At 44.2% G+C, this 26,811-nt stretch overlaps 1 protein-coding gene across 2 annotated transcripts in view; it reads right to left on the reverse strand.

Moving 5' to 3' along the window:
* The window catches only part of Fank1 (fibronectin type III and ankyrin repeat domains 1), a 137,245-nt gene that overhangs the window by 65,787 nt on the left and 44,647 nt on the right, over positions 1–26,811 (reverse strand). For both annotated transcript variants that reach the window (XM_045149092.1, XM_045149087.1), the window contains exon 2: positions 3,819–3,996. In XM_045149092.1, the coding sequence (XP_045005027.1) occupies positions 3,819–3,996 (178 nt within the window). The remainder of the gene's footprint in view (positions 1–3,818; positions 3,997–26,811) is intronic.

The following is a 26,811-nucleotide window of genomic DNA, read 5'->3' on the forward strand; positions in this document are numbered from 1 at the left end:
AGGTCTGATGGAGGTGGAAGGATGGTGAGGTCTGTGGGAGGTGGACGGATGGTGAGGTCTGTGGGAGGTGGAAGGATGGTGAGGTCTGTGGGAGGTGGACGGATGGTGAGGTCTGTGGGAGGTGGAAGGATGGTGAGGTCTGTGGGAGGTGGAAGGATGGTGAGGTCTGTGGGAGGTGGATGGATGGTGAGGTCTTGGGAGGTGGAAGGATGGTGAGGTCTGATGGAGGTGGAAGGATGGTGAGGTCTGTGGGAGGTGGAAGGATGGTGAGGTCTTGGGAGGTGGAAGGATGGTGAGGTCTGATGGAGGTGGAAGGATGGTGAGGTCTGTGGGAGGTGGAAGGATGGTGAGGTCTTGGGAGGTGGAAGGATGGTGAGGTCTGTGGGAGGTGGAAGGATGGTGAGGTCTTGGGAGGTGGAAGGATGGTGAGGTCTGTGGGAGGTGGAAGGATGGTGAGGTCTGTGGGAGGTGGAAGGATGGTGAGGTCTGTGGGAGGTGGAAGGATGGTGAGGTCTGTGGGAGGTGGAAGGATGGTGAGGTCTGTGGGAGGTGGAAGGATGGTGAGGTCTGTGGGAGGTGGAAGGATAGTGAGGTCTGTGGGAGGTGGAAGGATGGTGAGGTCTGTGGGAGGTGGAAGGATGGTGAGGTCTGTGGGAGGTGGAAGGATGGTGAGGTCTGTGGGAGGTGGAAGGATGGTGAGGTCTGTGGGAGGTGGACGGATGGTGAGGTCTGTGGGAGGTGGGAGGATGGTGAGGTCTGTGGGAGGTGGGAGGATGGTGAGGTCTGTGGGAGGTGGACGGATGGTGAGGTCTGTGGTAGGTGGACGGATGGTGAGGTCTGTGGGAGGTGGAAGGATGGTGAGGTCTGTGGGAGGTGGAAGGATGGTGAGGTCTGTGGGAGGTGGACGGATGGTGAGGTCTGTGGGAGGTGGACGGATGGTGAGGTCTGTGGGAGGTGGACGGATGGTGAGGTCTGTGGGAGGTGGACGGATGGTGAGGTCTGTGGGAGGTGGACGGATGGTGAGGTCTGTGGGAGGTGGACGGATGGTGAGGTCTGTGGGAGGTGGGAGGATGGTGAGGTCTGTGGGAGGTGGGAGGATGGTGAGGTCTGTGGGAGGTGGGAGGATGGTGAGGTCTGTGGGAGGTGGACGGATGGTGAGGTCTGTGGGAGGTGGAAGGATGGTGAGGTCTGTGGGAGGTGGACGGATGGTGAGGTCTGTGGGAGGTGGGAGGATGGTGAGGTCTGTGGGACGTGGGAGGATGGTGAGGTCTGTGGGAGGTGGGAGGATGGTGAGGTCTGTGGGAGGTGGGAGGATGGTGAGGTCTGTGGGAGGTGGAAGGATGGTGAGGTCTGTGGGAGGTGGAAGGATGGTGAGGTCTGTGGGAGGTGGAAGGATGGTGAGGTCTGTGGGAGGTGGACGGATGGTGAGGTCTGTGGGAGGTGGACGGATGGTGAGGTCTGTGGGAGGTGGAAGGATGGTGAGGTCTGTGGGAGGTGGACGGATGGTGAGGTCTGTGGGAGGTGGAAGGATGGTGAGGTCTGTGGGAGGTGGAAGGATGGTGAGGTCTGTGGGAGGTGGAAGGATGGTGAGGTCTGTGGGAGGTGGAAGGATGGGGAGGTCTGTGGGTGGTGGGAGGATGGTGAGGTCTGTGGGAGGTGGGAGGATGGTGAGGTCTGTGGGAGGTGGGAGGATGGTGAGGTCTGTGGGAGGTGGAAGGATGGTGAGGTCTGTGGGAGGTGGAAGGATGGTGAGGTCTGTGGGAGGTGGAAGGATGGTGAGGTCTGTGGGAGGTGGAAGGATGGTGAGGTCTGTGGGAGGTGGAAGGATGGTGAGGTCTGTGGGAGGTGGACGGATGGTGAGGTCTGTGGGAGGTGGAAGGATGGTGAGGTCTGTGGGAGGTGGACGGATGGTGAGGTCTGTGGGAGGTGGACGGATGGTGAGGTCTGTGGGAGGTGGGAGGATGGTGAGGTCTGTGGGGAGGTGGGAGGATGGTGAGGTCTGTGGGAGGTGGAAGGATGGTGAGGTCTGTGGGAGGTGGAAGGATGGTGAGGTCTGTGGGAGGTGGAAGGATGGTGAGGTCTGTGGGAGGTGGAAGGATGTTGAGGTCTGTGGGAGGTGGAAGGATGGTGAGGTCTGTGGGAGATGGAAGGATGGTGAGGTCTGTGGGAGGTGGAAGGATGGTGAGGTCTTGGGAGGTGGAAGGATGGTGAGGTCTGTGGTGAGAGGAAGGATGGTGAGGTCTGTGGGAGGTGGAAGGATGGTGAGGTCTGTGGGAGGTGGACGGATGGTGAGGTCTGTGGGAGGTGGAAGGATGGTGAGGTCTGTGGGAGGTGGACGGATGGTGAGGTCTGTGGGAGGTGGAAGGATGGTGAGGTCTGTGGGAGGTGGACGGATGGTGAGGTCTGTGGGAGGTGGAAGGATGGTGAGGTCTGTGGGAGGTGGACGGATGGTGAGGTCTGTGGGAGGTGGGAGGATGGTGAGGTCTGTGGGAGGTGGGAGGATGGTGAGGTCTGTGGGGAGGTGGAAGGATGGTGAGGTCTGTGGGAGGTGGAAGGATGGTGAGGTCTGTGGGAGGTGGACGGATGGTGAGGTCTGTGGGAGGTGGAAGGATGGTGAGGTCTGTGGGAGATGGAAGGATGGTGAGGTCTGTGGGAGGTGGAAGGATGGTGAGGTCTGTGGGAGATGGAAGGATGGTGAGGTCTGTGGGAGGTGGAAGGATGGTGAGGTCTTGGGAGGTGGAAGGATGGTGAGGTCTGTGGTGAGAGGAAGGATGGTGAGGTCTGTGGGAGGTGGAAGGATGGTGAGGTCTGTGGGAGGTGGACGGATGGTGAGGTCTGTGGTGAGAGGAAGGATGGTGAGGTCTGTGGGAGGTGGAAGGATGGTGAGGTCTGTGGGAGGTGGACGGATGGTGAGGTATGAGGGAGGTGGAAGGATGGTGAGGTCTGTGGTGAGAGGAAGGATGGTGAGGTCTGTGGGAGGTGGACGGATGGTGAGGTATGAGGGAGGTGGAAGGATGGTGAGGTCTGTGGGAGGTGGACGGATGGTGAGGTCTGTGGGAGGTGGAAGGATGGTGAGGTCTGTGGGAGGTGGACGGATGGTGAGGTCTGTGGGAGGTGGAAGGATGGTGAGGTCTGTGGGAGGTGGAAGGATGGTGAGGTCTGTGGGAGGTGGAAGGATGGTGAGGTCTGTGGGTGGTCGAAGGATGGTGAGGTCTGTGGGAGGTGGATGATGGTGAGGTCTTGGGTGGTGGAAGTATGGTGAGGCCTTTGTGAAGGGGGAGTGTGGCAAGGTAAATTGTCATTTAGCAAGGGAGACAAGTTATTTATCTGAAATTCACATGCTGTAACAAAGACAGTAGGGGGTATGGTGTGCAAGGTCTGATGTAGGAACAAATCGCCCTCCTCGAAGCTCAAAAGACAGTTGGGTAGAGGGCATTGATGGGGGTCAATGATGTAATAAAAGATCAGAACAAGTTGTCCAGGGTTGACCACATCTGTCCCAACCCCATATCCATGAACATAACAGCTTTTAAGGGATTTACAGTTAATATCATCAAGGTAACTTTTCTTTCTGGTTTTTTCACTTTAGGTTTTAAAGTATGCCATTATACTTTTTCAGAAATCTAAGAAACTTTCAAAGGTACAGGAAGTTAAATTTCAAAATTTTTTATAATATTTATTTTCCAAAAATCAAAATTCATACAATTAGCATGAATATAGATGAGGCTGATTCAGTCTTTAATTTCAAAGCAAGTAGGGGCTTCTCAGAGACAATGGAAATCATAGCCAAACAGTAATCAATTCAACTTTGCACCTACGTATAAATGATACCATAAGTGTGCATTTTTGGGTCTTCCTCTTCGATTGAAAACTTAAGCCACTGGTCCTGGGGTCCTTGCCTTTTCTCTTTCTTGCCCAGATCCCAGTATAATTCGATGCTGTGATGAGTCACTTTTCCCACAACAGGAGGGTGAGGTTTTGAGGATGTTGTGACTTCTAAAACAAGAAAAAAATACCGGATTTTACGACTTCATTTTCAGAAGCGAATACCAACCTGATATGGAAAAAGAACTTCAGATTCCCTAGCATTCACAGGTAACAACTTTATGTCCAGACAATTAGAAGATATTACTATTAGAAGTAAGGATACAGGAGGAAGAAATTTTCAGACATTGGCTGTGGGGAGGTACAAGTCACAGCCTTTTCCAAAAGAAACATGGCAAACCTGTTAGAGCAAAAATGTGCACACTATTCCATCCAGCCACCCCAGGCAGGCATATGCACAGAGTTCTATCTGGCCACCCCAGCCCAGCATGTACGCACCATTACATCCGGCAACCCCAGCCAGGCATGTACACAGCGTTCCATCCAGCCACCCCAGCCAGGCATGTACACAGCGTTCCATCCGGCCACCCCAGCCAGGCATGTACACAGCGTTCCATCCGGCCACCCCAGCCAGGCATGTACACAGCGTTCCATCCGGCCACCCCAGCCAGGCATGTACACAGCGTTCCATCCAGCCACTCCATAGGAGCACTAATACATAGAAATAGATGAGCATTCACTACTGCAGCCTATAGCAGTTTACAGGAGGGGAATATCCACTAACAAGGAAATGGATGAACAAATTATGATATGAACATATTATACAGCCTTTAAAATGAATTATTTAATAATGTGAGAGGATTGTGATCAAAATAGATTACATACATGTATGGAAATTGTCAATAAAATTTTAAAAATAAATTATTCCCATGCTGGATGCTATGAAAGGATTTGTGTGAGGTACTATTGGATGAGAAATCAAGTAATAAAGAAAAACATACAATGCCCCTTTTGTTTAAAAGATAAGGGTTCAGTAGGGTGTGTACCAACTTGGTTAGGATACAGTTGTTATTCTGTGTCATGTTTTATTTTTTTTTCTTCCTCCTACTACTACACTATGAGTTACTGAAGTTTTTAAATTTATGGGATCATGTCTCATATACCTTCTAAAACCTTTCCTTATATCTCAGTGCCCTTGGAGCTGCAAATACATACTAATTTATCACCTGGTGATTCACAGAAATCATTCTATATTTCCCTGGAGCCAGAATTTTAAGTAATGAAAATCTGGGACCGCCTGCAGTGCAGCCACACCAAGAGAGACAGCAGCCTGGTCTCGCCCACACCAGGCCAGCAGGGAACACAGCCAACAGCATCTTTTGCACTGAGACAGTCTTAAAGATCATATCTACAAGCTAGGTACAGAGCATGCAAAGGGGGCAGCCTGCATGCTCATGGTTCCTGAAGTTATTTTCCAAGTATTTATGGAAGCATGGAACTGGATAAACCTTTTTCTGAAATAGAGTGAAAAATACTTATCTTCATGTTTTGTGACAAATACCATGTAGAAATATTGTTCATGTCCTGAGATCCTCTATAGTAGCAAAAGGAATTAGTTCTGCATTCATGGACAGATAAGCCTGAGAGCAGATGAGGGGAACAGTTTGGGAAAAGATAGAGAGCTCATTCAAAGACAACGGGCAGCACACGTTACAATTTACAAATCCATATCACTAGAGTTAGAACACCCCAACATAACTACAGATTGTGATAGAACACCCCAAGATGACTACAAACTGTTATACAACACCCCAACATGACTACAGATTGTGATAGAACACCCCAAGATGACTATAAATTGTGATAGAACACCCCAACATGACTACAGATTGTGATAGTACACCCCAAGATGACTACAGATTGTGATAGAACACCCCAACATGACTACAGATTGTGATAGAACACCCCAACATGACTACAGATTGTGATAGTACACCCCAACATAACTACAGATTGTGATAGAATACCCCAACATGACTACCAATTGTGATACAACACCCCAACATGACTACAGATTGTGATAGAACACCCCAACATGTCTACAGATTGTGATAGAACACCCCAGCATGACTACAGATTGTGATAGAACACCCCAGCATGACTACAGATTGTGATAGAACACCCCAACATGACTACAGATTGTGATAGTACATCCCAACATGACTACAGATTGTGATAGAATACCCCAACATAACTATAGACTGAGGTACAATACCCCAAAATAACCACAGGTCAACTCATACTTCAATTCCAAAGAGAAGTGACCTAGAATCATATAAAAAACAGGATAGGCAAGAAATTTAAGATTAAGTTAAGTCAGGGGCTGGAGATATAGCTCAGCAGATAAAGTCACTTGCTTGCAAAGCCTGACAGCCTGGTTTTGATTCCCCAGTACCTACATAAAGCCAGATACACAAATTGGTGAATGTGTGTGGAATGTGTTTTCAGTGGCAGGAAGGAAGTTCTGTCATGCCCATACACTCTCTCTCTCTCTCTCTCTCTCTCTCTCTCTCTGTTTCGCACTTTCTCTCTTTCTTTTTCAAACAAATAAAAAATACATAGTTTTTGTCTGAATGCTAGGTCCCCAGATGGTGGCAATTTTGGAACTGGATACTTGTAGAGGCAACATATTAATGGGTGCAGGCTTATGGGTGTTATAGCCAGCTTGCTTTGCCAGTGTTTAACACATTCTCTTGCTGCTGTTGTCCATCTTATATTGGCCAGGAGGTGATGTCCACCCTCTGCTTATGCCATCATTTCCCCTGCCATCATGGAGCTTCCCCTCAAGTCTGTAATCCAAAATAAATCCTTATCTACCACAACCTACTCTTGGTTGGGTGAAGCTGACCGCAATGCTATGTGAAGCCAGATGCACAGTGGCATATGTCTGGAGTTTGTTTGCAGCAGCAAGAGGCCCATACTCCCCTCCTCTCACAAGTAAATACTTGATAATCTCATGTCACAAATTCAGGCTGAAATTTTAACTTTTCTAAAGTTTACTCACAAAAAAATGACCACACATTCAATTCTGTCTGATTCTTTTAAAAAGAATTGGTAGCAGGCTAGGGCAATGGCTCAGTCAATAAGAAATATGCAAGTCTGGATACCTGAGCTCAGGTCCCCAGACCCCACATAAATGCAGAGGCTGTAGTGAGCTTCTGTGTTCCCAGTGTGGTGTGCCTATGAGAGCAAGAGGACCGTGAGATTATAGCCTGGGCCACAGAGTAAGACCCTGACTCAAAAACCTACTCTGGGGGCTAGAAAAATGGCTTTACAGTTAAGACACTTGCCTGCAAAGCCAAAGGACCCAGGTTCGATTCCCCAGAACCCATGTAAGCCAGATGCACATGGTGGCACATGCGTCTGGAGTTCGTTTGCAGTGGCTAGAGGCCCTGGTGTGCCCTTCCCCCATAAATAAATAAAAATAAAATATTTTTTTAAATCCACTCTAGAATTTTCATCATAATCTGTTAATAGAAAAATTTTAGGATATTTGTTTTAGGATAATAAAACATGAACATTAACAGGTCACTAACTATATTGATTACTTTCCTTGTTGCTGTGACAGAAATTCCTGACAAGAGGCAACTTAAGAGAGGAAGGGTTTATTTCAGCTGACAGAAAAAGATGAATACTGGTGCTTGGCTCGCTTTTTCCTTTTGTTTTTTAAACATGTATTTTATTTTATTTATTTGAGAGAGAGGAAGAGAAAGAAAGAATGGGCACACCAGGGTCTCTAGCCACTGCAAACGAACTCCAGACGCATGTGCCACCTTGTGCATCTGGCTTACATGGGTTCTGGGGAATCGAACCTGGGTCCTTTGGCTTTGCAGGCAAGTATCTTAACCACTAAGCCATCTCTCCAGCCCCATCCTCCTTTTTCCTTTTTATTATTCTAGGACCTCAGCCCATGGACAGTGCTTCCCACTGTTAGGATGGGTCTTTCCACCTCAATTATCATAATCTAAAAACTCCTTCATAGACAACCATTAGAGATTCGTTTCCATGATGACTCTAAATCCAATCAAGTTGACAATGGAGATTAGCCATCACACTGGCCAAAATGCAAGCATCACTATGACAAGTACACTCAAATACTGATTACTGATACTAACTCTCAGGTCTCACATGTAAGTTGCAAAGTAAGAAAGGGATAAGAGACTGTGGAGTTCAGAGAAGACAGAGCCAGATAACTGATGGAGAACTCTCTGTAATGGACCAAATAAAGTTGTATGAATGGCAGGCGCAGATCTGTTCAGGATGGAGTGGCTGGTAACAGGCAGCTCCAAACCTGTTTAAAGTGGGCTGCATGCCATGGGCAGGAAAGACTGCACTTGTACATAGCCCAGGGTCTGAAGCAGGAGTCTTTTTTCAGAGCCAATTTTCCGGTCAGGCTCTTGACAAGTGACCAGGTGACAGGACAGTATGCCTGCAACATCTTAGTCTTAAGTGACAAGTTCACAGACTTGATTGTGAGGTTTAGAGCAGAGCTAGACCTGCAAGCACAGGAACATGTTCCCAAGACTACTGCCCCACTAATCCGGCAACAAGAAAAAATGAACATTTAGAACACTCAAAAGACAATGCTTTCACAAGTTATTGAACCCAAATGCCTGTATCCAAACCTACACTTATGTTTCTCAACAGACCTGCTCTCAGGATGGAGCTCCCTCCACTCTGTGCAGGCTGTGCAGAGTGCATGGCGAGCACACAGCCCCGCCACGGACATGCAGCTGCGCACACAGACACTCGTGACACAGTTAGAAAGCTTTGCTTTTTAAAAACAGTTTTATTTATTTATTTGCAAGGGGAGAGAGAGAATGAACAGGCACACCAGGGCCTCTTGCTGCTGCAAAGGAACTCCAGATACTTGTGCCACTTTGTGCATCTGGCTTTACGTAGGTACTGGGGAATAGAATACAGTCCATTAGGCTTTGCAAGCAAGCACCTTTAACCACTGAGCCATCTCTCCAGCGCAAGCTTTGCTTTTTACATGTAAGACTTTTGGGGGGGTCGGGTTTCAAAGTAGAGTTTTGCTCTAGCCCAAGTTGACCTGGAACTCACTCTGTAGTCCCAGGTTAACCTCAAACTCATGGTGATCTGCTTACCTCTACCTCCTGAGTACAAGGATTAAAGATGTGCACCACCATACCTGGATATAAGGATCAGATATTTGCACTGGGTATGGTGGAGTATGCCTTTAATTCCAGCACTCGGGAGGCATAAGTGTGAGGATCACCATAAGTCTGAAGATACTCTGAGACTACATAGTGAATTCCAGGTCAGCCTGGACTAGAGTGAGACCTTACCTTGAAAAACCATTAAAAAAAAAAGTCAGATCTTTTGAAAGGTGTTTCTTCCTGCCTATCTTACTTGATAATCTCATGTCACAAACTCAGGCTGAAATTTTAACTTTTCTAAAGTTCACTCACAAAAACAAAAATAAGACTACATATTCAATTTTGGCTCATTCCTTTAAAAACAATTGGTAGCAGGCTAGGGCAATGGCTCAGTCAATAAGAAATATGCAAGTCTGGATACCTGAGCTCAGATCCCCAGACCCCACGTAAATGCAGAGGCTGTAGTGAGCTTCTGTTTTCCCAGTGTGGTGCCTATGGCAAGGAGGGTAGAGACCGAGATGTTCCTGGAAGTTCAGGAAAGGCGTGCAAACAGTAAGAGACTCTGCCTCAGATGAGGTGGAAGATGAGAACTGGACTGAAACTCCACACATGCACAATGACAAGCATGCCCACACTCACACATACAAGCACATAGACACACAAAACAAATAAAAAATAAAATAAACAACTGGTATGATTTTACAACTTTTCTTAAGTTCCCAAAAAATGAAAAATGAAAAACAAAACACCAAGGGTGATTATATGAGAACTGATGTGTGTTATATACCATAAAAGCCTTCTACAAAGAAGTTCTGCAAATATGACCAATGAAACTATTTATGTCTCTGACATCATTTGTCAAGAAATAAATAATATGAATATTACCTTATGAAGGACTGTCACCATTCAGCCCCCATAATTACCTGGAAGACGGCGTAAAACAGCTTTCAAGACATGAAAAGCCCAAGATAAAAACTATCAATTACATATTGTAGGTTCAAAGGCAGGAAACCAGAGCTTAAGGAAACCACTTGGGTATATGAGGTGTTAGCCTCCTATGTTTTCAAAGGGTTGTAAAACTGAAAATAAGACAACAGAAATGGCCAGTCCTATGAAAGGGGCTCATGACAAACTGGTGTCAGCGTACAGAGCACCTTTATGCCAACCAGCTGACCATATTTCCAAAGCAACAGAGAACTGCCGATGCAACGCTGGCTTAAAATTATTAATTGTGACTACTATCATCAAAACAAGGAAATGATGAGGATCAAAAACAAGTGAGTGTATATCCAGGCTGGCCTGGAGCTCAGGATCCTCCTGAGTGGTGATCACAGGTGTGCACCACCACGCTTGGCAAGATGACTTTTTTTTTTTTTTAACCAGGGCTTGTTTTCTAAAGTTCCATAGCTGCTTAATAGTCACGAGGTTTGAGTGGTAGCTGTCAAGAGACATGATGAAAGTGAACCCCACCATACCACTGTGCCTTGTTACTTCAAGGTTCCTCTCAGTAACTCATCTTCCTGATTGATTCCAATACCAAGTCACAGTTGAACCAGCTGCCCAGCCTTAACTCTGCTTAGTGCCCTGTTGGATTCTTTTAACTGATTTGCATTTCAAGTGTCCCATGTTTGGATTTTACCTCTTGATAGCTCCGTTTGTCCCCCTTCCCCTGCCCCAGTGCTGCCTTTAAATATTTAGGGCCCTGTGGTTAGGTGTCAGTTAAGTAGGTAGCAGTTGGCTTGTTAGGGATCTGTGCCTGTCTTCTCCCAGGAAGAGCTGCTTTGCTATAGTTTACTTGGATTCCTAAAAGATCTGGGAAGCCCATGAGAAGGGCTGGTAACAAAGGCTGCCTTTATGTCTGAACATGAAGCACATAAATGTGTGTTCTGTAAAGACTAAAGTGATTGTTAAACCAGGGCTTCCTGACCTCTGGGAGACACTTTAAAAAAGCAGAGGAGGAGCAAAAAGTAAAGTGAACTTGGTTGGCTTGCTTTATCTGGTTTCTCATTTTCCTTCCATTTTAAACCTGAACAAAACTCTAGTATCTATCCAGCAAACTCCTGGTTGGGAAGCCCTGAATTAAATTTTGAGAATGTACCCATTTTTTTGTACAGTGCTTTATACCTGCTAAAGTTTAACTTGTTTAATGCAAATGAGACCTTGAAAGGTCAGTTATATTAAATCTGGTTTGATGATTAGATCTTTAGGAAGAAGCTTTCCCTATGTATCATGTCATACTGCAGATTTAAAATATAGACCATCTAGGAGGATACTTAATGGGTTGATATTGTATATATGTAATTACAATGATTGTAATGGGGAGGTAATATGATGGAGAATGGAATTTCAAATGGGAAAGTGTGGGGGTGAGGAGGGAGGGAATTACCATGGGATATATTTTATAATCATGGAAAATGTTAATAAAAATTTTTAAAAAACAAAATAAAGTAAAATATAGACCATCAATAAAATGCATGAAGTTGAAAAAAAAAAGTGAGTTGGATTCATTATGTAAACACAGACACCAGGAAGCAGAAACGTCATTTCCCTGCCTCCACAAAGCACACCTGCAAACCTATACAAGTCAGAGCTCGCCATCAAGGGACATCTGCTGGCTGGCCACTCATGGCAGATGGAACGAAATGGGGATGACAACACACTGAGGAGAGGCCATATGAGGAACTGGGGGTGATATGTCATGGTTTGACCATGCATTTATAGCAACCATAGATTGGAAACATGATCAAAATCAACATGCCATGGGGATCACAAGCATGCCCAAATTTTGAATATTAGAAGCATCAAAAATCTGCCATGAGTACTATTGCAGTCCGGTTCGCATTGCTGGTAGAAATCACACAACAAAGACCAGCTTCTGGGAAAAAGAGGTTTGTTTTGGCTCACAGGCTCGAGGGGAAGCTCCATGATGGCAGGGGAAAACAATGGCATGAACAGAGGGTGGACATCACCCCCTGGCCAACATAAGGTGGACAATAGCAACAGGAGAGTGTGCCAAATACTGGCAAGGGGAAACTGGCTATAACACCCATAAGCCCGCCCCCAACAATACATTCCCTCTAGGAGGCGTTAATTCCCAAATCTCTATCAGCTGGGAACCTAGCATTCAGAACACCTAAGTTTATGGGGGACACCTGAATCAAACCACCACAAGTACTTACTCAAGGAACTTTTTAATCAACTATCAAAATAGTCACTCCTTTCCCTTAAAATTAAACAGCTATCCCATGTCTTTAATCCCAGCACTAGGGAGGCAGAGGTAGAAGGACAGCTGTGGATTCAAGGCCAGCCTGGGATGACAGAGTGAATTCCAGGTCAGCCTTGGCTAGAGTAAGACCCTACCTCAAAAAAAAAAAAAAAAAAAAAAAAAAAGAAATAAAAAATATTATAACAAGTAAATAAAACAGTTGAAATAGGTTTAAGACCACCAAGTTGTTACCATGCATTTACAAAGTGAGGTACAGCAAGGTCTGAACACACCAAAGAACCAAGCAACAAGTATCTAGTGGAGAAATTAAAAATTATAATCACCCCAAAATACAAGGAAGAAAATGTTCAAATTGTAGAAGCTACTTTTAAGACAAAGAAGCAGAATTGGGGCATATTTGTAAAATAAATTTTAAAGTTATTCTAGCCTTGAATGTAAAGTGGGGATAAAATTAATTGGAAAGAATGCAATGGTGATCCCCAGTGTTAATTAAAACTGTGATGAGGTGGGCCTTTGAGACATCACATGTTCTTTCCTGAATCAATTTGGCTGTGGTGACTCATCTGTGATATGGTATTCCACTGATGACCCATAACTAGAAACATATACAAAGAAATAATTCAGAAATCAAAAGAATGGGAGAACTTGGAAGATGGCTCAGAGGTAAAAGGTGCTTGTTTACAAAGCCTGCTAGCTAGGGTTCAATTCACCAGTACCCACATAAGGCCAGATAAACTAAGTGACTCATGTATCTGGAGTTTGTTTGCAGTGGCAAGAAACCCTAGTGTGCCCATCCTCTCTGTGTGTATTTCTCCCTCAAATAAACAGCTATTTTTGTAAATTCGAAAGCTCAAGTGGTTTGGCATGTTATGTGCCTTCCATGTTTACTACAGAGCACGCTAGAAAAGCACAGTATTGACTGGTGAGAAGGTTCAGTGGTTAAAGGCACTTGCTCCGCAAGCCAGCTAACCAAGGTTTGGACTGCCCATCACCCAGGTAAAACTGGATGCAAAAGTGACTTATGCATCTGTAATCCTAACACCTAAGGCAATGGGAGGTGGAGTCCAGAGTGCTAGACTAGCTAGTCTGGCCTTCCCAGTGAGACAACAATAATAGACCCTGCCTTTAAAAAGGGAGAAGGGCCAGGTGTGGTGGCGCACGCCTTTAATCCCAGCACTCCGGAGGCAAAGGTAGGAGGATCACCATGAGTTTGTGTCAGGAGCCATAGAGCAAAAGCCTCTCCATTTTGCCTGGGCCTGCTCATAAACTGACTCATTACTCAGAAAGCTGGTCCATCCAGCTTTCTGTTAGGTACTTCTGGAACCGGTCAGCAGACTGCTTACAGAATCTTATTTTTTGCAAAAGGCCAGTTTATGGTCAGGATGTGAAGCCTGGTGCAGTCAGGATGTTAAGCCAGTGAGGCAAGATTAGATGAACACCTAATTACATCCCCTCTAGGTTTCCTGACAACTCCTTGCCCTGGCTATGTCCCCTTCCCCCTACAACTCCTTGTCCTGACCACGTCCCCTTCCCTCTACAACCCCATATAAACCTACATGTAAGAATAAACTCTCGAGTCCATGACAAACATCTAGCATGGTCTCCTTCTTGTGTCTGTTTGCCTTCTTTCATTCAGATTAATTTTCACCTCACTTCCTTGTTCGACTCCCTGCTGGCCAGGGCAAGTTTGAGGCCAGCCTGAGACTCCATAGTGAATTCTAGGTCAGACTGGGCTAGAGTGAGATCCTACCTTGAAAAGCCAGAAAAAAGGTAGAAGGGAGGCTGGAAGGATGGTTTTATGGTTAAGGTGCTTGCCTGCAAAGCCAAAGGACCAAGGTTTGATTCCCCAGGAAAAACATAAGCCAGCTTCACAAGGTGACACATGCATCTGGAGTTTACAGTGGCTGGAGGCTCTGGTGAACCCATTCTCTCTCTCTCTTTCTCTCAAATAAATAAATAAGTTTTTTAAAAAGGTAGAAGGGAGCCAGGCATGTTGGCACACGCCTTTAATCCCAGCACTCAGGAGGCAGAGATAGGAAGATCGCCATGAGTTTGAAGCCACCCTGAGACTCCATAGTGAATTCCAGGTCAGCCTGGGCTAGAGTGAGACCCCACCTCTAAAAACAAAAACAAACAAACAAAAACATAGAAGGGGCTGGAGAGATGGCTTAGTGGTTAAGGCATTTGCCTGCAAAGCCTGAGGACCCAGGTTTGATTCCCCAGTACCTATATATTTAAGCCAGATGCACAAGATGGCTCATGGCTCATGCATTTGGAGTTCATTTGCAGTGGCTAGAGCCCCTGATGAGCCCATTATCAATCTCTTTTCCTCTCTATCTACCTCTTTTCCTCAAATAAATAAAATATATAAAATTTAAAAATATTCTGTTCAGGCATGGTAGCACATACCTTTAATCCTAGCACTTAAGAGACAAAGGTAGGAGGATCACCACATGTTCAATGTCACCTTGAGACTACATAGTGAATTCCAGGTGAGCCTGGGCTAGAGCAACACCCTACCTTGGGAAAAAAAAAAAAAAGGTAGAAAGAAAACACCACCCTGACCTCCATGCATGAACCATGGCACACATGTGCACATACACATACACACACACATACACAATACACACATACACACACACATCAATAAATGGGCAACAGGTAATAAGCAAAGTCAGAAATGTAGCTCTCAGAACATTTGTTTTCTTCAGTTGAGCTACATTCAAACTAATGCTATGTCAATGCAGACTTTGTCTAAGTAAAGCATTTGCAGGGCCCTCAGTCACAGTGCCTAACCTCCAGTAACCTGGTGGTCTCAATTTACAGGTGCGAAGGAGAGGAGAGCCAGGCTCAAACACCTGATATGTGGGAAAGTAGGGTTTCAACCCAGATCTCTAATTCCCATGTCTGTGCTCTTTCCCCCACAGCTATCAGAGAGCTAAGAGAATAAACAATGAATGAATCTATACAATGACAGTCAGCTGTGATCAGATATGAAAAGTCAAATTGCTGTATATATAAATATATGTGTGTGTATGTATGTATATATGTTATATATATATATATATATATATATATATATATATATATTCTTATAGACACAGTATGTCTCTGAAGTTTCAAATATACTTAGTGTGAAAAGTGCTTTTCTTGGTTGCAATAGGGAAATATTCAAAATGCATATGACTAGTTTACATTCTGAAAGAAAAATGTGCTACTAAAGGAAATTACCAAGAGATTCCACACAAGAAGAATGCCAACAAAATGTACCCAGACTTATGACAGTCAGAATACAGTGAAAGCGATGAGCTCTCACATTCATCAAGTTCATTAGAATTGGAATAGGCCAGTAGCAGTGAAGAGGAAGAGGGAACACACCCCACTTCACCACGAGTATAAACAGAGAAATCTCTCTGGAAAGCAACTTGGCCAGGTGAGAGGACGTGCTCATGGTCCAGCGGCTCCACTCCTAGTGTCAACCTCCTGCATAACAAGGGTGTTTGTCACCAATTTGCTTTGGGTTCAGTGTGAGAAGGGTTGAAAACTACCTACGTAGCCAGCATGAGAAAATTGGATGAATTTCGTGTAATCAAACATAAGAATAGTATGAGTCAAATGATAATGTCAACACAACATACCAAAACCTTTGGGACACAGTGAGCGTAGTCCTAAGAGGGAAATTTATAGATTCAAGTGCCTATATTAAGAAATTAGAAAGGTCTCAAATAAACAATTTAATGCTTCACCTTAAGGCCTTTGGAAAAAAAGAACAAGGCAAACCAAAAATCAGTAGATGGGAAGACATAATAAAAACTAGGGCAGAAATTAATGAAATAGAAACCAAAAACACAGTCCAAAGAATCAATGAAACAAAGATTTAGTTCTTTGAAACAATAAACAAGATTGATAAACCCTTAGCAAATCTGACCAAAAGAAAGGGAGAAGAGACACAAATTAATAAAATTAGAGATGAAAAAGGCACCATCACAACAGATAAAAATCATAGGGATATACTATAAGAGCATATATTCCACTGAGTTTAAAAATCTGAAAGAAATGGATGATTTCCTTGATTTATATGACCTACCAAAATTAAGTCAAGATGAGATTAACCACTTACATAGACCTATAACAAGTATGCAGATCAAAGCAGTTATAAAAAAAAAAATCTCCCAACTAAACCAGGTGTGGTGGCTCTTGCCTTTAATCCCAGCACTTGGGAGGCAGAGCTAAGCAGGATTGCTTGGAGTTCAAGGCCACCCTGAGACTACATAGTGAATTCCAGGTCAGCCTGAGCTAGAATGAGACCCTACCTCGGAAAGGAAAAAAAAAAAATCTCCCAACTAAAAATGTCCATGCCCAGATGGATTCACTGGTGAATTTCACAAGATTTTCATGGAAGAACTAACAACAATGCTTCTCAAACTTTTCCATAAAATAGGCAGGGAAGGAATACTACCAAACTCCTTCTATGAAGCCAGCATCACCCAGATACCAAAACCAGACAAAGACAGAACAAAAAAAAGAAAGAAAGTAAAGAAAAGAAAATTACAGACCAATCTCTCTCATGAACATAGATGCAAAACTTGTCAACAAGATATTGGCAAACAGAATACAAGAATATATCAAAAAGATCATTCACCCTGACCAAGTAGGGTTTATCCCAGAGATGCAGGGACGGTTCAACATACACAAATCAATAAATGTGAGACACTACATAAATGGACTGAAGGACAACAATCACATGATCATTTCATTAGACACAGAAAAAGTATTTGACAAAATCCAACACTGCTTCATGATAAAAGTCCTAAAGTAATTGGAAATAAAAGGAACATATCTCAAAAAACATAATAAAGGCTATTTATGACAAACCTATAGCCAACATATTACTAAATGGGGAAAAACTGGAAGCTTTTCCACTAAAATCAGGAACAAGACAAGGGTGTTCACTGTCCCCACTTTTATTTAATATAATACAAGAAGTCTTAACCATAGCAATAAGGCAAGAGACACACATAACAGGGATACAAATTGGAAAGGAAGAGATCAAGTTATCATTATTTGCAGATGACATGATTCTATACATAAAGGACCCTAAAGACTCTACCAGCAAACTGCTAGAGCTGATAAACACCTAGAGCCATGTAGCAGGATACAAAATAAATACACAGAAATCAGTAGCCTTCCTATATGCTAACAACAAACACACAGAGGATGAAATCAGAGAATCACTCCCATTCAGAATGGCATCCAAAAACAAAAAGAAGAAGAAGGAGGAGGAGGAAGAGAAGGACCTTGGAATAAACCTAACCAAGGAAGTGAAGGATCTCTATAGTGAAAACTTTAAAACACTCAAGCAAGAAATTGCAAGAGACATTAGGAAATGGAAAGACATCCCTTATTCTTGCATTGGAAGAATCAATATTATGAAAATGACAATCTTACCAAAAACAATCTACACATTTAATGCAGTCCTCATCAAAATACCAATGGCATTCTTAACAGAAATAGAAAAACAATCCAAAAATTTATTCGGAAGCATAAAAAAACTTGAATATCTAAAACAACTTTGAGCAACAAAAATAAGGCTGGTGACTGGGCATGGTGACGTATGCCTTTAATCCCAGCTATCAGGAGGCAGATGTAGGAGGATTGCCATGAGTTCAAGGCCACCCTGAGACTCCAAAGTAAATTCCAGACCAGCCTGGGCTAGAGTGAGACCCAACCGCAAAAAAAAAAAAAAAAAAAAAAAAAAAAAGTAAATAAATAAATAAAAATAAGGCTGGTGGTATCACCATCCCTGATTGTTGCAGTCAGGTTCTCGTTGCTGGTAAAAAATCACCCAACCAAGAGCAGCTTGTGGGAAAACAAGGTTTATTTTGGTGTACAGACTCAAGGAAAAGCTCCACAAAGGCAGGGGGAAAAGATGGCATGAGAATAGGGTGGACATCACCTCCTGGCTAACATAAGGTGGACAATAGCAACAGGAGAGTGTGCCAAACACGGGCAAGGAGAAACTGACTATAACACCCATAAGCCTGCCCCCAAGAATACACTGCCTCCAGGAGGTGTTAATTCCCAAATCTCCATCAGCTGAGGACCTAGCAGCCAGAACACCTAAGTTTATGGAGGTCACCTGAATCAAACCACCACATTCTGTCCCTGACCCCCATAAACCCATAACCATCAAAATGTAAAATGCAGTGCATTCAGTCCAACTTTAAAAGCCTTCATAGTTTTTATCAATTGCAATGATATTCATACATCCCCACAGTCCAAGATCTTTTAACTGAGCCATAATACCAAAATATTCCCCCAAAACCCATAACGGCACAGAATAAACATTCACACTGTAAAAGATGGCATTGGGTATAGCAAAGAAATGTTCAACCAATACAAGATTTAAACAGGGCAAACATCACTCTATAACTCCAAGTCCAATAACTCTACTCAGTGACAAATCACCAAGTCCGATAATTCTAACCAGCAACAAGTCTCTGGAGTTCCAATTCTGCCCCTCCAGCTAGGCTGCTCACAGTCCTAGAAAAGTTCATGTGGGGACGGCAGCTTTCTTTAGCAGCCATCTCATGGTCCTGGCATCTCCACTGGGTCTCCACTGCAATCCTCGGTTCATCCTCATGGCCCCATGGGGTCTCCATGCAGGCATCCAGCACACCTGCTTCACACTGCCCATGGCCATTTCCAAAACATAATACCATGTTGCAAATTCAAGGACCCTCTCTAACCTGCATTTCTTATACTACACAATACCAGTTAGGGTGCCAATTAATTAATCCGGGGGGAAATAAAGCAGACTTTGAAGAACAGGACACTCCTTGAGCACTCAGGTCCCTTCAAAAGAGTCTACATTCTTTCTGTTGCCCCTGTGCAGGTCAGGTGGCCCAATCTTAAAGGTTATAATATCTCAATTGCAGCTGAATAGACAGCAGTTCACTCAAAGATTTTTCTTTCTGTGTCATATTCCTCTGCTCACACCAGTTCATCTCTACACAAAGCAACCCTGCACAACTTCTCAGGACACAGGCATAAGAGCAAGCTTCCCAAACAAACTGCTAGCCCAGTCCAGGGAAAGTTCTTTCTCACCCTCATATGCCAAACCTCATAGTCCATAGTTCTTACTGCATTCAGGTCTTTCAACTCTGGCCAGAATAGTCCATCAAGCTGTACTTACAGCACTGCAAGTCATCTCTTAGGCCAAGGTTTCAAACCCTTCTACAGTCCTCTTGAAAATCAGCTCCAAAAGGACAAAGCCACACAGGCAGGTGCCTCGCAGCAAATGACACCACTCCTCGGTACCACTCTACTGTTGCAGTCAGGTTCTCATTGCTGGTAGAAATCACCCAACCAAGAGTAGCTTGTGGGAAAATGAGGCTTATTTTGGCCAACATAAGATGGACAATAGCAACAGGAGAGTGTGCCAAACACTGGCATGGGGAAACTGACTATAACACCATAAGTCCACACCCAACAAAATACAATTCCCAAATCTCCATCAGCTGGGAACCTAGCATTCAGAACACCTAAGTTTATGGGGGACACCTGAATCAAACCATCACACTGATTTTAACCTAGATTATACAGCCATAACAAAAACAGCATGGTACTGGCACACAACGACATGTAGATCAATGGAACTGAATAGAGGACCCAGATGCAAGTCCAGGTACCTATGGCCACCTGATCTTTGATAAAAGTGCCAAAAATACTCATTGGAGAAAAGACAGCAAATGATGCTGGGGAAACTGAATATGTATCTGTACACGGATGAAAATACAAAAGGTGTTATCCCAGCATGAATGAAAACCTCCTCAGAGCTGCAGAGATGGAGCTCCCTATACCTTGTCTTCCATTTCCTATGCTCTCTATCCCCCTCTGAGACCGCAGGACCTCATGTCACTAGACAGCTGGCACAAAAGCTCTAAGCACTCTGTCTCACTCAGAGACTGCAGGACCGCTTGTGCCACTGTAGACGGCTCAGACCTATATACTCAGTAGTCGCTCATGAGTGCTCACAGCTGCCCCTGATAAAAATGGCAACTATTTTTTGTTATTGTTATTGTTGTGGTGGTGGTTTGATTCAGGTGTCCCCACCATAAACTGAGGGGTTCAGAATGCAAGGTTCCCAGCTGATGGCAATTTGGAAAGTCTTTTCCTAAAGGCTGTGTATTGTTGAGGGCAGGCTTTTGAGTGTTATAACCAGCTTCCTCTTGCCAGTGTTTGGAACACTCCTGTTGCTGTTGTCCAGCTGCAATTGCCTTTTTGTCCCCCACAAGCTGCTCTTTGGTCTGGTGTTTTCTGCCAGCAATGTGAACCTGACTGCAACAGTGAACTTTGTACCGAAAAGTGATGTCATTGCTGCGAGAATTCTGACTGTGAGGCTTCGGCCTTTGGGAACAGCTTTGCAGGAGGATGAGGAACTCGGCTAAGAGACGCCCTGAAGCTTGATGGTCTATTCAAGTCAGAGTTGAAAGACCTGAATGCAATGAGAACTACTGACTGTGATGTTTATTCTGTGCCACTATGGTTTTTTTTTGGGAGGGGGGTTGTTTTTGTTTTTATATTATGGACTATAAGGCTGTTTGAACATCATAGGGATTGATAAAAACTATGGGGATTTTAAAGTTGGACTGAATGCATTGTATTTTAATAATATTTTTATTTCTTTATTTGAGAAAGAGGCACAAAGAGAAAGAGTGAGAGAGAATGGGCATACCAGGATATCCAGCCACTGCAAACAAACTAGACGCATGTGCCACCTTGTGCATCTGGCTAACACAGGTCATGGGGAATCAAACCTGGGTCCTTTGGCTTGGCAGGAAAGTGCCTTAAATGCTAAGCCATTTCCCCAGCCCTGCATTGTATTTTATATTGTGCATTGTTATCAGTTTATGGGGGTCAGAGTGGAATGTAGTGGTTTGATTCAGGTGTCCACCATAAACTGAGGTGTTCTGAATGCTAGGTTCCAGCTGATGGAAATTTGGAAATTAAAGCCTCCTAAAGACTGTGTATTGTTGGGGGCGGGCTTATGAGTGTTATAACCAGATTCCTCTTGCCAGTGTTTGACACACTCTCCTATTGCTGTTGTCCACCTGATGTTGTCCAAGAAGTGATGTCCATCCTCTTCTCGTGTGATCATTTTCCCACCATCATGGAGCTTCCCCTTGAGTTGTAAGCCAAATAAACCCTTTTTTCCAAGAACTTGCTCTTGCTTAGGTGATTTCTGCCAGCAATATGAACCTGACTGCAACATTTTTGTTGTTGCGGTTGTTTTTTTGAGGTAGGGTCTTGCTCTAACCCAGGCTGACCTGGTATTCAGTAAGTAGTCTCAGGCTGGCCTTGAACTTACAACAATCCTCCTACGTCTCCCTCTGAGTGCTGAGATTAAAGGTGTGTACCATCACACCTAATGGCAACCAGTATTTTTCTTGGAGGATCCTGTCATACAACACCTTTGTATGAACCCACGGTACCAGCCACACAGTCTGCTCTTCTACATCCCTGACTCTACAACAGCTTTCTACAATGGTTTAAAAAAAAAAAAAAAGAAAAGGATAAATAGAAAGGTTGGATTAACTTTCCATATAAGGACAAAGTCTGTACCATAAATCTCCCCAAATGCACTTATTCTAAATAGGTTATAAGGGTATACATGGAAAAATATTTTTTCACAGACAGAATAGAAAGAGCCAAGATTATAAATCAGAGATTAATTATAAATAATGGCCATTGTTCTTTGCATTTTCCAGAATAAGAAATTTCCTGCTTCTGCTATAGAACTATTTTCAGATTCATCTGTTTCCTAGCTCTAAGCATGTCTTCACAGTCAAGATTCATGGGCAGCCCCTTCCTTGAACACAGTAACTACACCTGTTCTGCAAATGAAATTCAAAGACAGGTGCTGTATCACTGCTGTCCTTTCTTCACCTAGTCTCTCCGCCCAGGTATAAAACTGCTTGAAAATAGATTTACTTCCTTCTCTGCACTAGTTACCAATGTACATTTTGATCTTGGCTGGAACACAAATAAATCTTTTTAACCTTTCCTGAAAGTATTGTTTCACACTTCCACCCTTTCCAAACTCCTCAGCTCCTCTCTCTTCTCCCATGTAACAGCCTCTTTTACTGCTTAACCCAACTTTTTAAAAATGCCCGGGGTACTTCTATTTGGAATCACACTCAAACCACAAATTTTTATTTGTGTCTGGCTCTCTTACTGTTGTGTATTCAGACATATCCCTTTCAAAACCCAAAGAACAAATAATCTTACAAATGCTGGGTGTGGTGGTGCATATGTTTAATCCCAGTTCTTGTGGTGCTGAAGTAGGAAGATCTCCATGAGTTCAAAACCAGCCTGGGAAAGACTAAGATCATGAATCAAAGCAGAAACTAGGGCCTAGAAGGAATTTCAGAGGAAGCAATGACATGAATACTGCTCTCAGAAGTAGCCAGACACCCTACTCTGGGGTGATGGTGACAGAAACAGTGATCAATCAAAACTCATGACAGCAGAAATAGAGCTCAACACTCAATCAGACTGCCAGCAGGCCTACCGCACTCAGAACACCAGAGAAGAAAGGACAGAAAGATTATAAGAGCATCGAGTATGTGGGAGCACCCTAAGGCATGATCCCCCCACTACCCCACAGGGATTGACTGAACCCTTCATAGCCCCACAGTGAATACCATAACTCCTCCAAGGAGGGCCCCAGGGAAACAGGAGCAGGGGAGACAAGCATGAGGATCTAAGGGGCCATAGATCACCAGAGTTGAATATCCCACATAAACAGCTGGGCATGACCACACACCTGTAACACCAGTGCCACAGGGGAGCAGAGACCAGAGAACTGATGGAGCCTACAAGCTCCAAAGTCAGTGAAAACGACTTCAGCTAAAATAAGAGCAGGTGGAAGAGTGATGGGATAGGGCAGCTGAAGTTCCATTCTGGCCATTGTAGGTGAGCCCACTGCTAACAGGCAAGGATATGGGCACTACCACACCACACTAGACACTCACATACACACAAGCAAAAAATAATAATAAGCCAGAATGGTCAGTGTCATAAAATTAGTATTGTAGAAATGAGGAAATATAAATACCCTTCAAGAGAAGAACACATGACTGAACTGATGGCCATTCATGGTCGAGAATAGTCTGCAGCAATCACACTTGGGTGAGGACACTCCCTATGACACATTGCTCATTTCATAATAGGTGACAGTCCACCCTTTCTTCTCATATCCTCTCTGCCAGATATAAATAACTCAATAAAATTTGATCAGGGCTCCAGTCAGTCAGGAACCAAAAAAGCACATAAACCAGTGTTTCAATGTCCCAAAGCCACTGTAGGAGCCCTGAGAAGGAGGGATTCATGGGATGTGGAGATCCAGAGGGTACTGTTCCCACAAGGTCAGACAGATATTGTAACCAGACTGCAATAAAAAGAGGACTCCGGAATCCCGATTCTCAGGAAAGCTCTCTAGGAGATGCAGTGTGGCCCTGGCTCGCAGACAACCCTTAATTATCTGCAGAAGCAGAAGCATATGCTGCCTGAAAGAGACACAGCACATGAACCACCCAGATCATGATCAAAGATTAGCAAACACAAAGAAGGCAACTGATGCAGTCAGCTTCATTTTGCTGGCAGAAAACACCTGAACAAGAGCAGCTTGTGGGAGGAAAGGGCTTATTTTGTTTTATAGACTCAATGGGAAGCTCCATGGTGGCACGGGGAAACAATGGCATGAGCACGTCCTAGACAATATCAGGTACACAAGAGCATCAGGAGAGTGTGCCAAACACTGGCAGGGGAAGGTGGCTATAACACCTATAAGCCCACCCCCAACAATACACTGCCTCCAGAAGGCTCCAATTCCCAAATTTCCACAAGCTGGGGACATAGAATTCAGAACATAAAAGTTTATGGGGAGGGCTGGAGAGATGGCTTAGCGGTTAAGTGCTTGCCTGTGAAGCCTAAGGACCCCGGTTCAAGGCTCAATTCCCCAGGACCCATGTTAGCCAGATGCACAAGGGGGCGCATGCATCTGGAGTTCGTTTGCAGTGGCTGGAGGCCCTGGCATGCCCATTCTCCCTCCCTCTCTCTCACTCTTTCTCTGTCTGTCACTCTCAAATAAAGAAATAAAAATGAACAACAAAAAATTTATTTTCAAGTTTATGGTGGGGGCAACACCTGAATCAAACCACTGCATTCTGCCCTCGTCCCCATAAACTGGTAAACATACAGGATATAAAATGGATTTAGTCTGACTTTAAAAGTTCCCATAATTTTTATCAATCCAATGATGTTCAAACATCCCTGTGAAGTATAATACAAAAAAAAAAAACCATAATGACACAGGATAAGCATTCATACTAAAAAAGATGGCATCGGGTATAACAAGGAAAATAATAGCAATACAAGCTTTAAAGTAAAGAGGGCAAACATCAAATTCTATGGCTCCAATCGGTAGCCAGTAACAAGTCTCTGGAGTGCCAATTCTGCCCCGTAGCTATGCTACTCACAGTCCTGGAAACCTCCATCTGGTGCCAGCAGCTCTCATTGGCAGCCACCTCACAGTTCTGGCATCTCCATTGGCTCTCCACTGCAACCCATGGTTCATCCTCATGGCTCCATGCAGGTCATCCAACAAGCCTGCTTCACACTGTCCATGGCCATTTATAAAATTACAAAGCAGTGTTACAAATGGAATGATCCTCTCTTTCCTGAAGTTGTTATATTCCATAGTACCAGGTCGGGCTACCAATTTGTTAATCCAGGAGAGAAATAAATCCAACTTTGAAGAGCAGGACACTCCTTCAGCATTCAGATCCCTTACTTCAGAAGAGTTCACATTTTTCCTGTTGTCCCAGTGCAGATCAGCTGACTCAATCTCAATGGTTGTAATCTCTCAAAATATTGCAAGTGAACGGACAGAGTTTGGGCCCAAAGATTTCATTCCTTCCTATGCCATATCCCTCTGCTCACAATAGACCATTTCTACACAATGCAGCCCTGCACAAGTTCTCAGAACATGGGTATAATATCAAGCCTCACACACAAACTTCTTCTAGCCCGGTCCAGGCAAAGCTCTATCTTCCCCTTTTAAGCCAAACCTCACAGACCTTAGTTCTTACTGCCTTCAGGCCTTTCAACTCTGACAAGAATGGTCAATTAAGATGTATTTATGGCACTTCAAGTTGTGTCTTAGGCCAAAGTTTCAAATCCTTCCACCTTCCTCCTGCAAAGCAGTTCCAAAAGACTGAAGCCACAGAATCAGACTCTAGCACCAATGACCCCGCTCCTCTGGTACCAATTTTACTGTTGCAGTCAGCTTCCCATTGCTGGCAGAAAACACCTGAACAAGAGGAGCTTGTGGGAGAAAGGGTTTATTTTGGCTTGTAGACTCAAGGGGAAGCTCCACGGATGGTAGGGGGAAACAATAGCATAAGAAGAAGTTGTACATCACCTCCTGGCCAACATTAGGTGGATAACAGCAGCAAGAGACTATGCCAAATCCTGGCAAGGGCAAGCGGCTTTAACACCCGTAAGCCTGTCCCCAGCAATACATCACTACCAGGAGGCCCCTATTCCAAAACTACCACCAGCTGAGAACTAGCATTCGGAACACATAAGTTTGTGGGGGACACCTGAATCAACCCCACAGCAATCAACCATGCAGTCAGGGTATAGACCAAGACCTGGAGAAGTTCTAATTGTTGGATTCAGGATATGCAAAATATATGTGCAAAAGCCCAAAGAAAACAATTTAATATTTTTATTTATTTCCCAACAAAGAGAGAAAGATAAAAGAGAGACAAATAGAGAATGGGCATGTCAGGGCCTCCAGTTGCTGCGAACAAACTCCAGACACATATGCCACTTCATGCATACAGCTTTACGTGGGGAATTAAACTCAGGTTATTAGGCTTTCCAGGCAATTGCCTTAACCACTAAGCAATCTCTCTAGCCCAAGAAAGAAAATTTTAATATTTTATTTTTATTTATTACAGTCAGAGAGAAAGAATGGTCATGCTAGGGCTTTTAGCCACTGCAAACGAACTCCAGATGCATGTGCCATGATGAGCATCTGGCTTATGTGGGACCTAGAGAATCGAACCTGGGTTCTTAGGCTTCACAGGCATGCACCTTAACCGCCAAGCCATTTCTCCAGCCCCAAGGAAAAAAATTTTGAATGCCAGAAACATTTGAAGGAGAAATTAAACTGAAATTATAAGAAATTAAAGCTGGGCATGGTGGCGCACACCTTTAATCCCAGCCCTCAGGAGGCAGAGGTAGGAGGATTGCTGTGAGTTCAAGGCCATCCTGAGACTCCATAGTGAATTCCAGGTCAGCCTGAGCTAAAGCAAGACCCTACCTCAAAAAACCAAAAAATTAAAATTAAAATTAAAATTAAAAATTAAAAATAAGGTCTGGAGAGATGGCTTAGCAGTTAAGGCATTTATCTGCGAAGCCTATGGACCCAGGTTCTATTCTGCAGAACCCACATAAACCAGATGCACAAGGAGGCACATGTGTCTGGAGTTTGTAGTGGCTGGAGGT

Source organism: Jaculus jaculus, chromosome 1, assembly GCF_020740685.1.
Source record: "Jaculus jaculus isolate mJacJac1 chromosome 1, mJacJac1.mat.Y.cur, whole genome shotgun sequence".
Lineage (NCBI taxonomy): Eukaryota > Metazoa > Chordata > Mammalia > Rodentia > Dipodidae > Jaculus > Jaculus jaculus.